General features: G+C 41.9%; 1 protein-coding gene across 3 annotated transcripts in view; it reads right to left on the reverse strand.

Annotated features, from left to right (window-relative positions):
* Positions 1-16,978, reverse strand: part of IMMT (inner membrane mitochondrial protein) — a 348,633-nt gene that overhangs the window by 16,592 nt on the left and 315,063 nt on the right. The window contains exons 2-7 of one of the 3 annotated variants that reach the window (XM_070726476.1): positions 15,045-15,118; positions 13,008-13,197; positions 11,362-11,473; positions 9,173-9,289; positions 4,253-4,357; positions 752-888 (exon numbers count right to left, since the gene is read on the reverse strand). In XM_070726476.1, the coding sequence (XP_070582577.1) occupies positions 752-888; positions 4,253-4,357; positions 9,173-9,289; positions 11,362-11,473; positions 13,008-13,197; positions 15,045-15,118 (735 nt within the window). The remainder of the gene's footprint in view (positions 1-751; positions 889-4,252; positions 4,358-9,172; positions 9,290-11,361; positions 11,474-13,007; positions 13,198-15,044; positions 15,119-16,978) is intronic. The other 2 variants (XM_070726477.1, XM_070726478.1) reach the window with 2 other exon arrangements.

The following is a 16,978-nucleotide window of genomic DNA, read 5'->3' on the forward strand; positions in this document are numbered from 1 at the left end:
GCCCGAAAGGGTGAAAAACGGGCCTAGAGGGCCCACCAGAAGTTGGGAAATGGGCCATTTCTGGCCTTCAATCCTACAGCATGCTGAGCTGGTTCTTATAGCTGTAGTCCAAGTTAATTTTTTCAATCAGAAGTTTATGATATCTTACATAAAAGATTAGTTTTTCCTTATTTAGTTACACATTTTGCATTGCTATGACCAATTATTGCAGTGCCACTAGATATATTTTATCCATGTGCCTTTTCTTTTTTTTACAATGTTCTACTAGTATTGTTATCTCTTCAACAAAAATCAATAACATAATCTCAAGTTTCATAAACGTAATCTTCATTTAATGTCCATGCAGTCACCATTTAAAGTTATAATGGTGCTGAACGAGGGATACTTAAGAATTTGATTCCCGTATTGGTGATCACAATTTGAATATCTGGCAATCAGCTCACTATTATAATAGTTACAATGGTCAATGATCGTGTGACCACTGTTATGACTTTCACTGCCAGCTTTCAACAAATCAATGACAAAGCCAACAGGAAGACAAATGATATTGTGTCATATGACTATTCTTAGCAGTAGAGTTTCTAGTCCCAATTATTGTTTATAAATGAGGACTACTGTACTGTTTAATAACTTACATCATACCTCTGTATTGGTTTTAGTCTCTAAAGATTTAGCAACCTTTCCTTAGTAAATAAAAACATTGAACAAAACTTACAAAAATTTAACATATAATAAATATAAACATGTGCACCTCTGAATGATCCATAGCTTCTTTCAGTTTTTGAGCATGAAGATTGACTGCCTGGACAGCAGCTTCCTGGAGAGTAACTGCTTGCAAAGTGATACGAGCAGTGCTATTCAAAGCACTTTCCAAGGATGCTGCAAGGACTGGAAAGGTAAAGGTGAAAAACTGTAATTCATTTTATTGGTAATTAACCTTACATAGTTAATTTAATCTTCCAGTTTAGTTTTTAATATATTTTTTCATGGTTCTCTTAAAATTAAAAAGAAAACCAAAGATCTGGCATTTACCTATATTTTTTCATGAAATGCAAAACTGGCACTATGGTTAAATATTTGCAGACAAGTCAAGACCAGAAACAAAATTTAAATATTTAAAGTTACATAAAAGAAAGTAAACATTTGTCAAGAATCATGATACAACATTAATGATTGTCATAGGGGACAAATAAGGAAACTATATTTTGACACACAACTATGACTGTGACTGTAACTTGTTGCTTGTATCCTTAAGAAGTGGAAGGAGATGGGTGATAGGAATGATGAGAAAAAACTAGTAGTAATCGTAGTGCAGACTTGGTAAATAGTTTAACAGTGTTGACAGAATTATTTGTTTAGCAGAGTGAAGGCATTTGAGAAAAAAATGTTCTTATGTCTAGTTGTTTTGGTGTGCGGTGCTCTATAGCGACTTTTTGAGGGTAGGAGTTGAAACAGTTTATATCCAGGATGAGAGGGATCAGTAAATATTTTCACTGCCCTCTTTTTGACTCGTGCAGTATACAGGTCCTCAATGGAAGGCAAGTTGGCAGCAATTGTTTTTTCTGCAGTTCTGATTATCCTCTGAAGTCTGTGTTGGTCTTGTTGGGTTGCAAAACCAAATCAGACAGTTATAGAGGTGCAGATGACAGACTCAATGATTCCTCTGTAGAACTATATCACCAGTTCAGCGATGGGCTACGAGCCAGAACGCTAAATTGCGCTCGCTGCCACAGCTCATAAGTTCTTGTGACATCAGTGCGGTTTTGCTGCTGCACCTGTGGAGGTAACAAAATTGCGCCTGTGTTTCAGCAAGGTTTTACCTGCAGCCCCATGCGCAATTTTGCTACCTTTACAGGTGCACCAGCAAAATCACGCTGGTCCTGCAAGAACTTATGAGCTGAGGCGGCAAGCGCAATTTAGTGTTCCGGCTCGTAGCCTACCGCTGCACCAGCTCCTTGGGCACTTTGAGCTTCCTGAGTTGGCGCAGAAAGAGCTTTCTTTGTTGTGCTTTTTTGATGATGTTTTTGATGTTAGACGACCATTTTTAGTGTTAAGATGTGATAGAACCTATACATTTGAAGGTCTCTACTGTGTTGTCTAATATTGTAAGAGGTGGTAGGATGGGAGAGTTTCTCCTAAAGTCTACCACCGTTTCTATGGTTTTGGGTGTGTTCAGCTCCAGATTGTTCCAGTCGCACCATGAAGCTAGTTGTTCAACTTCCAATCTGTATGTGATTTCATTGTTGTCTCAAATGAGACCAATCTCTATTGTATCATCTGCAAACTTCAGTAGTTTAACAGATGGGATCGTTTGAGATGCAGTCATTGATATAAAGAGAGAAGTGGTGGGAGTACACAGCCTTGGGGTGGGGGCTATGCTAATTGTAGAGGTAACTGATGTGATTTTGCCTAGCTTCACCTGCTGCTTCCTCTCTGTTAGGAAGTTTGTGATCCATTTACAAGTGTGTCCAAGTACTGCTAGCTGATTTATTTTAGTTACAAGAATGTCCGGTATGATGGTGTTGAATGCTGAACTAAAGTCTATAGAAGACCCTAGCGTAAAAGTCTTTGGATATTCAAGATGTTGTAGGATGTAGTGTAGAGCCATATTAAAAGCATCACCTGTTCATTTATTTGCTCGGTATGCAAATTGCAGGGGGTCTAACAGTGGATCCATGATAGTTTTCAAGTGGGACATCACTAGCCTTTCAAAGGTTTTCATAAGATGTTAGATGCAACTAACAGATGTTACAGCAACTGGTCTGTAGTCATTCAGTTCCTTGATGGAGGGCTTCTTCGGCACTGGGATGATAGTAGAGCGTTTGAAACAGGAAGGAACATAGCAAATCTCTACTGATTTGTTGAAGATTTGGATGAAGATGGGGGCCAATTGGTCAGCACAGACTTTTAGGTAAGAAGGAGTTATCTTGTCTAGGCCTGGTGCTTTTCCAGGCTTCTGTCTGTGAAATAGATCTTGCACTTCCTTTTCTGTGATCACCAGGGACTGTAAACCCAATGGGATGGATTCAGTTGTAGGAGGTTTGGCTGTTGTTGGGGTGTCTGGGATGGAGATTGTGGAGATAGGTGACTGTAGTTTCCTTTCAAACCTGCAATAGAACACATTCAGGTGATATGCCAGTTGCTGACTTCCTTCAGCTCGGGAAGGTGGTTTGCTGTAACCTGGGATGTTTTTGAGAGTTTTTGAGAACTGATTCTTTAGTTTTTCAGAGGAGTTTCTTTTTGCTGCTCTGAACACCCTTGTTAATACATTTCTGTCTTGATTGTAGAGCATTTTATTACCTTTTCTCTATGCTTTTTCTTGGCAATGATGTAACTACTTAAGTTTAGCTGTGAACCAAGGTTTACTGTTACTGTATATTTGAAAGTTCCTGGTCAGTACACATAGATCTTCACAGAAACTGACATATCATGTTGCAGTATCTGCAGAAGTATCTCCAGGTCTGCAGAAGTATCTTCAAAAATATTCCAGTCTTTGCAGTCAAAGCAAGCCTGTAGTTTTAACTTTGCCTCTTCAGTCCAAATCCTCACTGATTTAAATGTTGGTTTTGTGGGTTTAAATCTTTGTATGCAGGTACAAGGTGAATCATGCAATGATCAGAACATTTAAATATCTTTAAATGTTGTAAAATGAATATGAACCATATAAATTCTTTTCAGGGAGTAAAATCAACAACTCCATTAAGGTTTATTTTAGAACTACAGTGGAACCTCGACATACGAGCAGCTCTACTTACGAGCTACTCGAGATAAGAGCTGGGAGGGGAGCGACATTTTTGTTCGCCTCCCGAGCTCACATTTGGGATACGAGCGCCAAGGAGCTGTCTCCTGAAGCCGAACGCTAACTTCCGCGTTCGGCTTCAGGAGACAGCACCTTGGCGCTCGTATCCCGCGTGTTTTAAAACGTCACAGCCGGCCTGGGGGGCTCGGGGGGAAGCCCCCGAGCCCCCCAGGCCGGCTGCCACGTTTTAAAACACGCGCGCCGCTTCGCAGCTGTCTCCTGAAGCCGAACGCTAACTTCCGCGTTCGGCGGCAGCGGTTTTTTTTGTTGTTGCACGGATTAATTGACTTTACATTGTTTCCTATGGGAAACAATGTTTCGTCATACGAGCGTTCCGACTTACGAGCCTCCTTCCGGAACCAATTAGTCTCGTAAGTCGGGGTTCTACTGTACTGAAATTAAAATCATGTTTTTGAAATTGTATAAAAGTAGCCATAAGAGCTACCCACATACCCTTAATTTTATTTTGTTCTTCTTTCTCTTGTTGGGCTAGACGAGCTGCAACCTCTTCAGGTGGCCTTTCTTTTACAACAGCACCACCATGACGATGTTCTTTACCTAGGTATAGATATTTTTAAGCACAAATACTGAAAGAAAAACCAAGACTAACCACACCTTATTTTTAAGAAAGTGACTTCTTTGTTAGATTTCTATAATGGCCTGTGTGACTGAAAAGCATTTTGCAGTTACATTAAATATCCTCCTAATATCTTGTCTTAAATCAATTAGGAATGAGTGTTTAATGACTGAATTAGGCTTTCAGTCATTCTAATGGCATTAACACACACATTAGACATAAATCTTGAAATTATGGCATGAACAACTGAGATGCACATTTCTGCCCACCCTCAAAATAGAATGAAGATACATTTCAGCTTTTAAGACTATTCTGGATGTGGGGAGACAACAGTAAAATCTATACACTGACACTGAGCTTGGAAAATTCAGTACAAGTATGCAAAATTTCCCATTTCTTGTAACACCTGGAAAGTAAGAAACAGGAGTTGTTCTTTTGATGGTTCTTCTAGTTCTAAAATAAAATTCAGGCCTGTATTTTCATAGTGAGAATTGAAGTACAGTATGTCAATCAGTTGATCAGAGTTTGATTAGCTAGTACCAAACTGAAACTTTGGTTGGCAAAAATTGAGAACACAGATGCACAATTTGAAAATGGAGATTATGGTGCCTGATGGGAAAGTCTTACAAAATGTAAAATTTATCTAAGAAAACATACTAAAAACAAATAACAGAAAAAAAGCAAAATCCTGATAACCACAAATTTTAGCTTAGAGTTAATAGTTAAGTTAGTTAATAGTAGTTAATAGTAGCAACAGACCACAAAAACCTTTATGAATACCATGGTGCATATAATACTAGCATAACCCTTTATGAACATTAGTAAAAGTGTTCCTTTTTTGAGCTTTGGACTAAAAAATTGGTAAATTCAGAGGAAATCAATGAAATAACTTCAGGTTCAACTTGAAAACTTCTGGTTGACATCACGTCATTTTCAGACACTTGGAACAATTATCCGGGTCTCCTATGCTGAGTTCTTCATGTTTGTGGGCTCTGGACGGAGCCAAAGCCACTCTGTAGGGGCATTGAAGCAAAGAAGGACCCCAAGAGGTGGAGAAGAGTCGCAATTTTCCTGTCTGACCAAGGCTTCTTTTTCCCTCTCAGTGAGGGCAAGAAGAATGTTGTGAGATGCCCCAAGTCCTCAGAGAGAGGTGGCATACAAATCCAAATTAAGAAGCAGCAGCTAAAGATGGCTGACACCAAATTGGGGCAATCAATGACCATCTAATACTGGTAGTGGAACGAATTAGATGAAATGTTCTGCAACTGAAGAGAGGATTTTTCTTTTGCTCTAAATCTAATCCCAAGAATCAACCTAGAACCATGAGAGCAAACCTATGGCATATGTGCCACAGCTGGCAAGCATGAGCCATTGCCCAGCTGAGCTCCACCAGACATGCCCACATGCGCCTCCCACCAACCAGCTGATATTTTTGTCTCTGCAGCGCTGTTGTTTAATCAAAATCCAAGTTTACTTACAAACTTATTCTGCTTTTACAACTGTTTTATAACCTAAAGGACAATGGACTAGTAAACTGAAATTTAAGTAGATAGTGCCACCTGCTGACCAAAGGAAAAATTACCTGTTTGGGACTAGCTATATGAAGGACAGTGAAAACATCAATTGGATTACTTTTAGCTACCCTATGACTATTGGGGACCCAAATATGAAAATAAGGAAGATATTCAATTAAAGAGACTGAAATAGCCATAAAAAAGATGTTTGAGACAAAGTGTTTAATGGATGAGAATATTTTAATTAAGATATCTCTCTTTTGTGTGTGTGTTTGATGTTTGTTTGTACGTTGTATGTATGTCTTTTCTCTTTTGTATTGTTTTTTTTAATGTATATACAGTATTTCAATAAAATTTATTTTTTTTAAAAAGAACTATAAAAGTTAAGAGGGGTGTTAATTTTTTTTCACAAAACATATCAATAATTGTTTCATTTTTTTGAAATAAACTTGACTTGAACTAAAGAGAGGTTAACTTCATAACCAAAATAAGTATTTTATAACTTTCAATATAGAACTAAAACTTTATATGACTTTTTGCTACATTGTAGCTGAATACATATCCAGTGGTACCTCTACTTATGAACGCCTCTGCATACGAACTTTTTGAGATACGAACTCGGTGTTTAAGATTTTTTTGCCTCTACTTCCGAACCATTTTCACCTTACGAACCCAAGCCCAGGTCCATGAGCTCTCTTACTATGCGTGCGCTCTGTTTCTGCCCACCCAGGCAGTTAGGAAGGAGGGAATAAAAAGGGGGGGGGGAATGAACGCTGGCAGCCGGGACCACAGCACTCTACCCCAGAATCTATTGTGCAGCAGGATCTCCCTTTCCTAACTGCCTGGGTGGGTCTCTCCCCCCTCCCTTGGCTTCCGAGGCACTTTAATGGCTTCTTCCCCAAATGGCTGTGCAGTCCCTCCCACCCGACCTGTGTGGAAGCCAGGCTGAGGGTAAACCCCACCGGCAGCTGCGCTCGGTGCAGGACCAGAGCTCGGAGTGTTCCTGGCCCGCATTGGGGGGGGGGGGGGAGAGCCGGGCAGAGGAGGAGGAGGGGGCCTCTGAAGCCGATGGAAGAGGGGGAGAAATAGATGCAGTTAGGAGGGGGAGGTCGTGTTCTCTTTTCCGCTCTCGGCCAGGCAGTTAAGAAGGGAAGGGGAAGTCGCGCTGCAGAATTGGGTCTGGGGGACAGCGCTGCGGTCCCGGCAGCCGGCGTTCATTCTGCCGCCTCCTCCTCCTTCTCCCCCCCCCCCCCCCCGTTTGCATGCACCTTCATCCCCGGCAGCTGCACTCCCTCCCACCGATCAAGGAGCCTTTTCTTTTTTCTTTTGCCTCGTTTGTTCCGTTGAGAGCAGGATCAATAGGAGGAGGAGGAGGAGGGCACGCGTCTCTCCTCCTCGCTTCCGCTTCTCCTTCCCCCGCTCCTTCCAATCTCGAGCCTGGGGTGGCGTGGGAAGTTAAAGCCAGCTGCTTTGGACTCTCCTGGAGGAAGTGGGTGCCGGGCACCGGGTGAGAGCCAGAAAGTCTTGTTTGAGGCCAAAGCGCCGGTCCTTGCCACCACCGGGATTCTCCGCCTCCGACCTACGCTATCTAAGAAAACACTTTCAAGGAGGGTGGAAGCCCTGCTGGCTGACAAGCCGCCAGGCAGCTTCCCGCATGTGTCAATCCACCCACGAGGCTCCGTCTGGGCAGCCTCCACTGACTTTCCAACACCCTCCCCCGCCTTCTCCACCCGCTCCCGAACAAGGATCAGAATGCCGGCAGTAATAAGGCAAAAAGGGTGAGTTTTGGGATGGGTTTGCACACATTATTTGCTTTTACATTGATTTCTATGGAAAAAACTGCTTCTTCTTACGGACGTTTCTACTTACGAACCTGGTCATGGAATGAATTAAGTTTGTGAGAAGAGGTACCACTGTATATATATTTGACAAAAAATCACACATAATCCTTCCCTGATATAAGCTGATACAGGAAATGAGCCTTTGCCTCTAGGCTACACTGCCTCACACGGCAAAGCCCCCAAGTTCAAATCCTAGTAAGGGTGTAGCTACCTAATGAAGGCAAATAAGCGTGAAATAGATCTACAGCAGTCTCCCTTCCTTTTCATTATCACCAAAAATATCTTACACTTATAGATTATAGCTGTCGGCTATAAAAATGTATTTGCCTTGGAATATGGCCCCTAGTGGGGCCGAGAGGCAAAAAGGAAGCTATGATGCTCTTTCAATATACCAGGGCAGTGATGGTGAACCTTTCTTTCCTCAGGTGCCGAAAGCGCGTGTGCTTTTGCTATTGCGCATTTGCAAGTTCCCACACCCATAATTCAATGCCTGGGGGCAACGCAAATGGCTTTCCCCACCCCTCCTGGAGGCCCTCGGGAGGCTTAAAACAGCCCACTTCCCAACCTCTGGTGGGCCTGGTAGGCCCATTTTTTGCTCTCCCCAGGCTCCAGAGGCTTCTCTCATCCCCCCACAGACTCTCTGGAAGCCAAAAATGCCCTCCCAGAGCCTCTGGGTGAGCCAAAAATCAGCTGGCTGGCACGCAATGCACATTGGAACTGAACTAGGGTAACAGCTTGCGTGCCAGCAGATATGACTCCGTGTGGCACCCATGCCATAGGTTCACCATCATTGTACTAGGGTGACTCGACAAAAAATCACACATAACCCTTCCCTGGTACTAGCTGATACAGGAGATAAGCCTGTAGCCTAGAGGCTAAGGCCACTGCCTTACAAGGCAGAGCCCCAGGTTCAAATCCCAGTAAGGATGTGTGGCTACCTGTTGAAGGCAAATAAGCCCTAAAGAGATCTATAATAGTCTCCCTTCCTTTTCATTATCAGCAAATATATACATACATACATACATACACACACACACATATATATATATATACATAGACATAGGTATATATATGTGTGTGCCAACTGTTTTGGTTACTAAAAGCAGCAATTAGGTACATGACAATGTGAAATTTTAAGTTAGTCATAAAAGTTAATCATCTAAAATCAGTTGATATATTAGATATGAGACAAAATTATTAATCTTCACATCACTAAACATTTCAAGAAAGTAAGAGTAAGTAAGTAAGAACAATCAGTAACAAAATATTAAAAGCAGTTATATAAAACCTGAAGAATATTAAACAAGTCATATATCAATTGAGAAATTCTTGCTTGAAGAGATGGCAAGAATCTTGACAGTTAACATCCACATATAATGGGTCTAGTTCTGAATTTCCATAATTATTTTTATTCAGAATTTTGCAGATAAACAAAAGATACCTAAGTCAGGAGGTTTTTGCTGAAGCTTGTTGCATTCCTCCTCCTCCTGCATTCCTGGAGCTGGTACTGACAATGCTTCACCTGTTGCTGAGATTATGTGAGCGACTTCTGAGCCTGCTGTAAATATTGATGACACATAGACTTAAAGGGTTGGATCCTGAATGACTGCACTATCTTCTTGGGGATGTGATCCAATAGTTAATAGCCAGATCACTATCTTTACAAAGCTCTCTCTCTTTCTTGACATTCATCCATCCATCCATATCATTTTATAAGTAACTCAAGGAGGAGAGCATACATAACTCCTGCCTATTGACAACAAAAGTCTTATGAGGTGGGTTGGGCTGAAACTGCCCCTAACTTTACCAGTAAATCAACCTGGTGCTCAAACTTAATTCTTTTATGCTTTGGGGGGTTATTTTGGAGTTTTCTTCTTCTTTTTCTAATTTTATTTATTTTGTATTCTATATCATGTTATGATTTATGATCACAATGAACTAATTGAATGATTGGCGCTGTAAACGTAAATAAACTCGGTGCATTATTCCATGCCACTGCTACTGCTGCCTCTCTCTTTCTCTGCTTCAAGCAGGGCTTTGAAAGCTCTTCCAAAATGTTATATGAAGCCGAGAAGAAGGTAACTTCTGTCAGTGTGGAAAGCTTGAAACGAATTATTGAAATGCAAAGGCAGTCTTTTTTTTAATATTCCAATTGCCATCTAAATAGCATATAAATAGAACAGACCAAGTGTTTTAAACACTAACTTCTGGCATTTCAATCTTTTTGCATATATAAGTAAAAAAATAGGCAAAATATACTTTGTGCATAAAAGACTCAAAAGTAATAATCAGATAGACATGGGTAGTACCCGGTTTCCCCCAAAATAAGACATCCCCTGATAATAAGCCCAATCGAGCTTTTGAGTGCATGGCAAAAAGGCCAAGTGCTTATTTCAGGATTTAAAAAAAGACAGGTCTTATTTTTGGGGAAACACAGTACTCTTTTTCCAATAGCAATAAAATTTTATAGAGCTACGGTAATCTAATTTCACTCCATTCTGTGTTATAAAAAGATGCTTATCAATTCATTTTTAATGATTCATTTTAACTTAAACTAGAGATGCTTCTAACAAGTGTTTTTTATGTGAGGCCTCCATCTGAGATACTGACTGCAACTAAATTTTGAAAGCAGATCTCTAGTTCTACTTGTTCTCTGAGAAAAATTTAACTCTTCCAGTAAAAAGCCATAGGAAATTTATATTGCCAATTATGGTCTCCTAGCCTAATCACCAATGACAACTAGTTTGGAGAAAGCTTTTTCTAAAATAAAGCAACATATTTTAGATCTTGATTAACAAGATGGCAGTTCTAATGTTCCAAATTATCTTAAAGAATTTTATCTCAATCTTTTTGTTTTACTAATTATTTAAGAAGCTTTCTCTGTCATGCTGAAAAGTATTCAAATTAGCAAGATTTAATGACCTGCTAACAAACATCCGGAAGGCCAGTTTAAAAATATTTCCCTATGAGATCATAACTGCATGTACTCAGAAATAGTTAAATCAATAAATCATCTTCTCTTGTACTTTCTCTTCTTTCAATATTGGAAACTGATTCCAATATATTCTCCCTTTCTTGATGAGAAGAATTACTCCTAGTTTGAGTGCCAAACTATACACTTTATATCAGCAGGTATATCTACTGATATTTCTAAATTTTCTTTTATGGCAGCTGCTGTAAGAATTATATGCATAGCTTAGATATTTGGGGATCCAAAAAGATTCCAAATGTTATTTACTTTCTTATTCATTCTATATACATATAATTACTTTATCTTATTTAATTAAATCTATTATATAATAGATATTACTTCTCTTAATTTTTTTAATTAATCTCAACAATTTCTAGGTATTTTTTCTTTTAATTTGTTCTTTGATTATACATTCATAAATAATTTTCTGAACATTTGTGATTGTTATATTTGTTACATAATCTGTTAACATTTTAATGATTTCAATCACAGATGTCAATAGCAAGCACTGAATATAAAAGGGCACACAGGTGTTAATACTCTCAAAAGAAAAATATATTAGAGCTAGTTTAAAATATCAGCTACTTTCAAATACTGAATCTTTCATAAATAGGACACCGCTGCATAGTGGGATTTTTAAAGCAACAGTTTGTTTTTACCTTCTTTTTCTTCAGTAGTAATTGAAGTAGTATCCGTTTTGCTCTTTGGAGATTTCACAACTGCTTGTTTTACTTCTGCTACAGAAGAGATATTTAGTGGCGCTGACTGTATCTGTGGGGGAAAATATTTAATTCCATTAGTTAGTAAGTTTTCTTGCTATAATTTTAATTTTTAAAATGTATGCTTCATTCCCACTGAGAGAAAAAGAAAATTTCTCTTGCTTTCTCAGTACTTAGTAACATGACATGTCATCATAAATTTCATCTTAGCTATGAAATAAATAAAGTTCACAAGGAATGAATTTTATTTTCAAGGATAAAAACTGAACCCTAAAGTTTAGAAAAGCTAAAAGCTAACAAACTAAAAACAGTAACAGAACTTCAACCAGAACTTCAAATAATCTTTTTGAGATAATCCTTATACATTCTAGAAAAGTACTCATATCCTGAAGAAGCTTCTTGAATTGCATATACAGTGATCCCTCGATTAGCACGGTCTCGATTAGTGCGAAACGCTACAACGCGGTTTTTCACAAAATATTAATTAAAAAATACTCCACGGTTTTTTTGCTATACCACGGTTTTTCCCACCCGATGACGTCATACGTCATCACCAAGAGTCACTTCTCTGTCTCTTTCTCTTTCTTTCCTGTCACTATGCTTCAATCATTTTCTCATTTCTCTTTTTTCTCCCCTTTTTTCTATCATTTCTCTCTCTCTTTCTTCCTCTCTCACACTCTCTTCCTCCCTTCTCTCTCCCCCCCTCCACTTGCCCACGAGAAGAAAAAAAGCAACCTCTGCCGGGCAGCTCCCCTTGTGCCCCCGCTTTGTGCCTGCCTCTTTTGGGGATTTTTTTTTTCTTTTCTTTTTTGCGCTGGCGGCGGGAGCTGTTGGGGAGGGCTCTGCCGGGAAGGCCTCTCAGCTGCAGAGCCGAATGGGGGCGGAGGCAACAGCGGAGCCCGGCGCTGGGGCCATGCGAGGCTGTTCATCCAGGGGGGCGTGGACTGGCAAGTCGCCCTCCTTTCTCTCTCTTTCTCAAGATCGCTTGCCGCTTGCCTATTGCAGCGAAGGAGGCGAAGCAAGGCTCCAAGCTGCAAAGCGGCAAGCGGCAAGCGATCTTGCGCTTTGCCTGGGCGGCGGGAAGACCAAGGGAAGGTTCCTTCAGCCTCCCAACACCTGATCCGCTCCGCAGCGCGGCAGCAGCGAGGAGCCGAAGATGGGGTTTCCCCTTTGCCTTTACCCCATCTTCGGCTCCTCGCTGCTTCCGCGCTGCGGAGCAGATCAGCTGTTGGGCGGCTGAAGGAACCTTCCCTTGGTCTTCCCCACCGCCCACACGCAAACTCCACCATCTGCGCATGTGCGGCCATGAAAAAAAATGGCGCACATGCGCAGATGGTGGTTTTTAATTCCGCATCCAGTATAACGCGGAAATCGGTTAGCGCGGGAGGTCTTGGAACGTAACCCCCGCGCTAACCGAGAGATCACTGTATATATATATATACACATACACATATACATATGTGTGTATATGTGTGTGTGTGTGTGTGTGTGTGTGTGTGTAATAGATTGCAAATTCTAAGTGCAATTTAAAATTGGGGAAACAAAGCATATATTACTTCGGGGGGACGGGACACAACGACACTTACTGGTTTCTTTGGTGTTGACATATTAGAAGAAAAAGGACCCAAAACTAATTCAAACAAATCACTGGAATAGGGGATTGTCTTCTCTACATTTTCTCGGAAGCGTGGATCATAATTTGCATATAAAATAGTTCCACCTATTCCTCCACCAACAAACAAAACACTGGCACCAATTATTTTTCCTGCAGAGACACTGTTAAAACAAGAAAAACCCCTTTTAGATATGTATTTAAAAAAACAACAGAAAGAAAAGTATCAAATATGTGTTAGAAATATGTTAGAAAGCCTTACTCTGTTGCTAGGCCAAATTTTCCCCTCCTAAAAGAGGCTGAAAATTTGTGTGCATCTTATACTCTGAGTGTAGCCCCACCCACGCAACAGCCCCTACCCTTCGGCCTCCACAGGTACTCTTCCTGTTTTCAGAGATTGGGTTCCATGTGTTGCATTTTCCGCCTCCAAACACTTGTGTGGTGCCAAAATGGCTACCTGGAACAGCTGCTGCCTTCTCTTACCCCTTCAAGAAAAATACCCTAGATCTCCCGGCTAGCATAACAATTGTATATTTACAGAAAGGCTCCTTATATCAGGGGTCGACAAAGTTGTTCAGAATCTAGGAGCCAGCCAAAAAATTTAGGAGCCAGAATTTTTTTTAAGCAAACTTGGTTTTTTGCCGAGTCTCCACCTGACATCGCTTTCACCCCCTCTGTCTCCTCCTTCCTCTCTCATCTCTTTCCTTCCTCTCCCTCCCTTTCTCTCTTTCCTTTCTCTCCCTTTCTGTCTATCCTTTCTATCTCTCACCCCTTCTCCCTCTTTCATTCCCTTTCTCTCCCTCCCTTTCTCTCTCATTCCTTTCTCTCCCTCTTTCCTTCCTATCTCTCTTTCTTTTTCTCCCTCCTTCATATCTTCTTTCTCTCCCCCTTCCTCCCTCTTTCCTTTCTACTTCTTACTCTTTCTTTCTCTCCCTCCTTCATTCAATTTTCTCTCCCTCCCTTTCTCTCCCTTTCTCTCTCTTTCCTTTCTCTCCCTCCCTTTCTCTTCCTTTTTCTCTATCCTTTCTACTTCTTACTCTTTCTTTCTCTCCCTCCTTCATTCAATTTTCTCTCCCCCCCCTTCCTCCCTCTTTCCTTTCTCCCCCTCCCTTTCTCTTCCTTTTTCTCTATCCTTTCTGCTTCTTACTCTTTCTTTCTCTCCCTCCTTCATTCAATTTTCTCTCCCTCCCTTACTCTCTCTTTCCTTTCTCTCCCTCCCTTGTTCTCCCCTGGGGCTGCCTGTGCCTGCCCTGCACCACCCAACACGGACGGACAGCCCCCGGTCGTCGGTTCGTCGCCCCCCACCCCCCCACGGAGGGAGATCAGGCTGGCGAGGGCGGTAGAACTACGTCACCAGCCACTGGAGGGAGATCGGGCTGGCGGGGGCGGCGAATCCACCTCCCCAGCCGCGCGGAGGGAAATCCGGTAGGCGGGCGGGTGGCCGCGGCTCCCTGCGCGCCCCTGGAAAAGCGTACAGGGAACGGTGCCCGGGGCCGCTTTAGCCGCCCCCCCCCCCCCGCCATCTCCCCGCGACTGCCTGTGCCGCTGCAGCCGCGGCCCCCCCCCCCGCTCCCACCGCCAGGAGTATAAATCCTTCGCTCCCACCGCCAGTGCCCTCCCGCCGGGCAACCAAAGGACACTTGCCGTGCCGGTGCCTCCGACCTTCAGCAGGGCGGGCGCTGCCGTGCCGGTGCCTCCGACCTCCCGGTTCCTGCTCGATGCCGCGGTTTCTGGCACTATCCTGCTGGGCCCCAAAGAAGGAAGGCGGGAAAAAGGCGCGAAGAATGGAGGTCTCCTTCCTGCCTGCCTTCTTTGGGACCCAGCAGGAGAGCGCCAGAAACCGCGGCATCGGGCAGGAGCGGAGAGGTCAGAGGCACCGCAGCGCCCTTCTAGGCGCCAGACAACATTTTCTAGGCGCCACTGGCGACCAGGCGCCTGGGTTTGTCGAACCTTGCCTTATATCATATCTATTGACAATTAATTTAAAAAATCCTTTTATGAATCTACATACCCAGGTTCACTAGATGAGGCATATCCACGAGACAGCCGTGAAGAACGAAGTGAACTTCTACTACAAAGACAATTCTAAAAAAAACAAAAACAATGTTATGAATAATGACTCAATTCAAATTGATTTCATTCATCTCATGTTTTTCCAATCTTTAATATGGTTATTATTTAATTGGTGAGTCCTGCTGATAGAAACGGAGGCAGACTCAGAAGTGAACAGCAAACATAAACCTTTATTTCAGCACCACAGAACAGTGAACAGGCTTTTTACAATTAATTGAAGGTAAATTTTTATCAATGCCAATGGTGCTCCACTGGTGCTTCTTGAGTCCAGCCCACTATTATAGAAGTGTATTTAATGACTGGAATTGCCCAGATCATGATTGCCTTGATGGTGTTTCCTCCACTAAGCCTTTTGAGTTTTGACTTTAAGATCTTCACTTTCTTGATGTATTCACTTTTAATCTTTTTCTTGACTTTAATGTGCTTGACACTGTCAACTTTTAAGGACACAGGTATTTATAATGACTATCTTTATTCAGACTCTTGATGGTATTTTCATAGTGCATATTGATTCCTTAGTTTTCACTGTTTCTTCATTTGATAAGCATGGCACATTAGTTCAGTTTAAACTCCATTACAATGTCCTAGTTATGGGAATGGACAGTATTGGATAGTATTTCAGATAGTGTTTTTCCATAATAGCTTCCAATCATTGATGCTACCCATGGCCTGTAGTCTGTATTGTTTACAGAGGAATCAGTGCATTGACAAACAAAAGTGAATCTCCTTGGAAAATTCCTTTATTTATATTAACCTCTTCTGTTCTATCACCACTGACAAAAAAATGTATCTTTCATTGTGCCATTGATCTTTGCACAAAATGTCTGATGTTTCTACTGACTCCTATTATTTCTAAGCACTTTAGATTCAAATGCCTTATTTGCAGTCTCTCTTGCTATGGGGCTATTCTAGGAGGCTAAAGTGGCTTGCATGTTTCTGTGCTCCAAAGGTACAATTGTAAGATATTCTAAAAATTTTAAAAGAATGAAAAATAGTAATAACATGCTTACTTTGCAACTACACTTAATGGAATATTAGAATAAACTAAACGCATTGGATGTGTTTAGTACTGGAAGTAAGTTGTGGAATATGCTAAATTGAATGGTTTCTTCAGAAGTATGAGTTTACACAAAATCAACTCTTATCTGTTTCATACATTTTCATGAAGGAACAGACCCTCCAGATTACACATTCTTTCATTCCTGAAAAGCAAATTACTGAGAGCAATATTGAAGAAATTGCTTTTCAAGTAAGGTCGTGTCTTTCTATGTTGTCACAAAGGCTATGCTCCCAAAGACTGAGCAGCCTGGATGGCTGGACGTTGTTCAGCTGCCTCTCACGGCAACACATGACAATACAATGGAGGAAGTCCTTGAAATACCAAGAACTTCCAGAAGTTACAGGCCGTGCTCCGAATTAGAGGTGACCTAAAGAGCCTGCCAACCCCAGAGGCCCTTGCCCACCACCACCTAGCAGGCAACGGGAGTAATCGTGTCCGGTCGCCCCTTGAGGCTCTCATCTTTCTTATTAAGCCTGTCACAGAAGTAGTAGTAACCGCCAGCCGAGGCAGCAAGGAATGTCAGAGCCGCCTCCCTTGGAAAAAGGGGCGCCAGCCCGCACTGCCTGATGGGAAACGCAGCCTTCATTTAAGCGCACGCCACGCAAACGAGCCGCATCCCACATTTCCCCGATCGCCCGATCTCCTGCAACGGGGAGGCCACCGAGTAGTCCCTAAGTTTTCCCTCAGGGCTGCGGTTAAGCCGCGCTGGAATCAAGAGGCCTCTTCCGTTTCTCCTGCCAATTCGTTCCGAGAAGCGGGTGCCCGTGACAAAAAAAAAAAAAGGCTGCAACTGGGATCCGGAGCAGCGCCGG

This window comes from Erythrolamprus reginae, chromosome Z (assembly GCF_031021105.1).
Source record: "Erythrolamprus reginae isolate rEryReg1 chromosome Z, rEryReg1.hap1, whole genome shotgun sequence".
NCBI classification, from domain to species: Eukaryota; Metazoa; Chordata; class Lepidosauria; order Squamata; family Dipsadidae; genus Erythrolamprus; species Erythrolamprus reginae.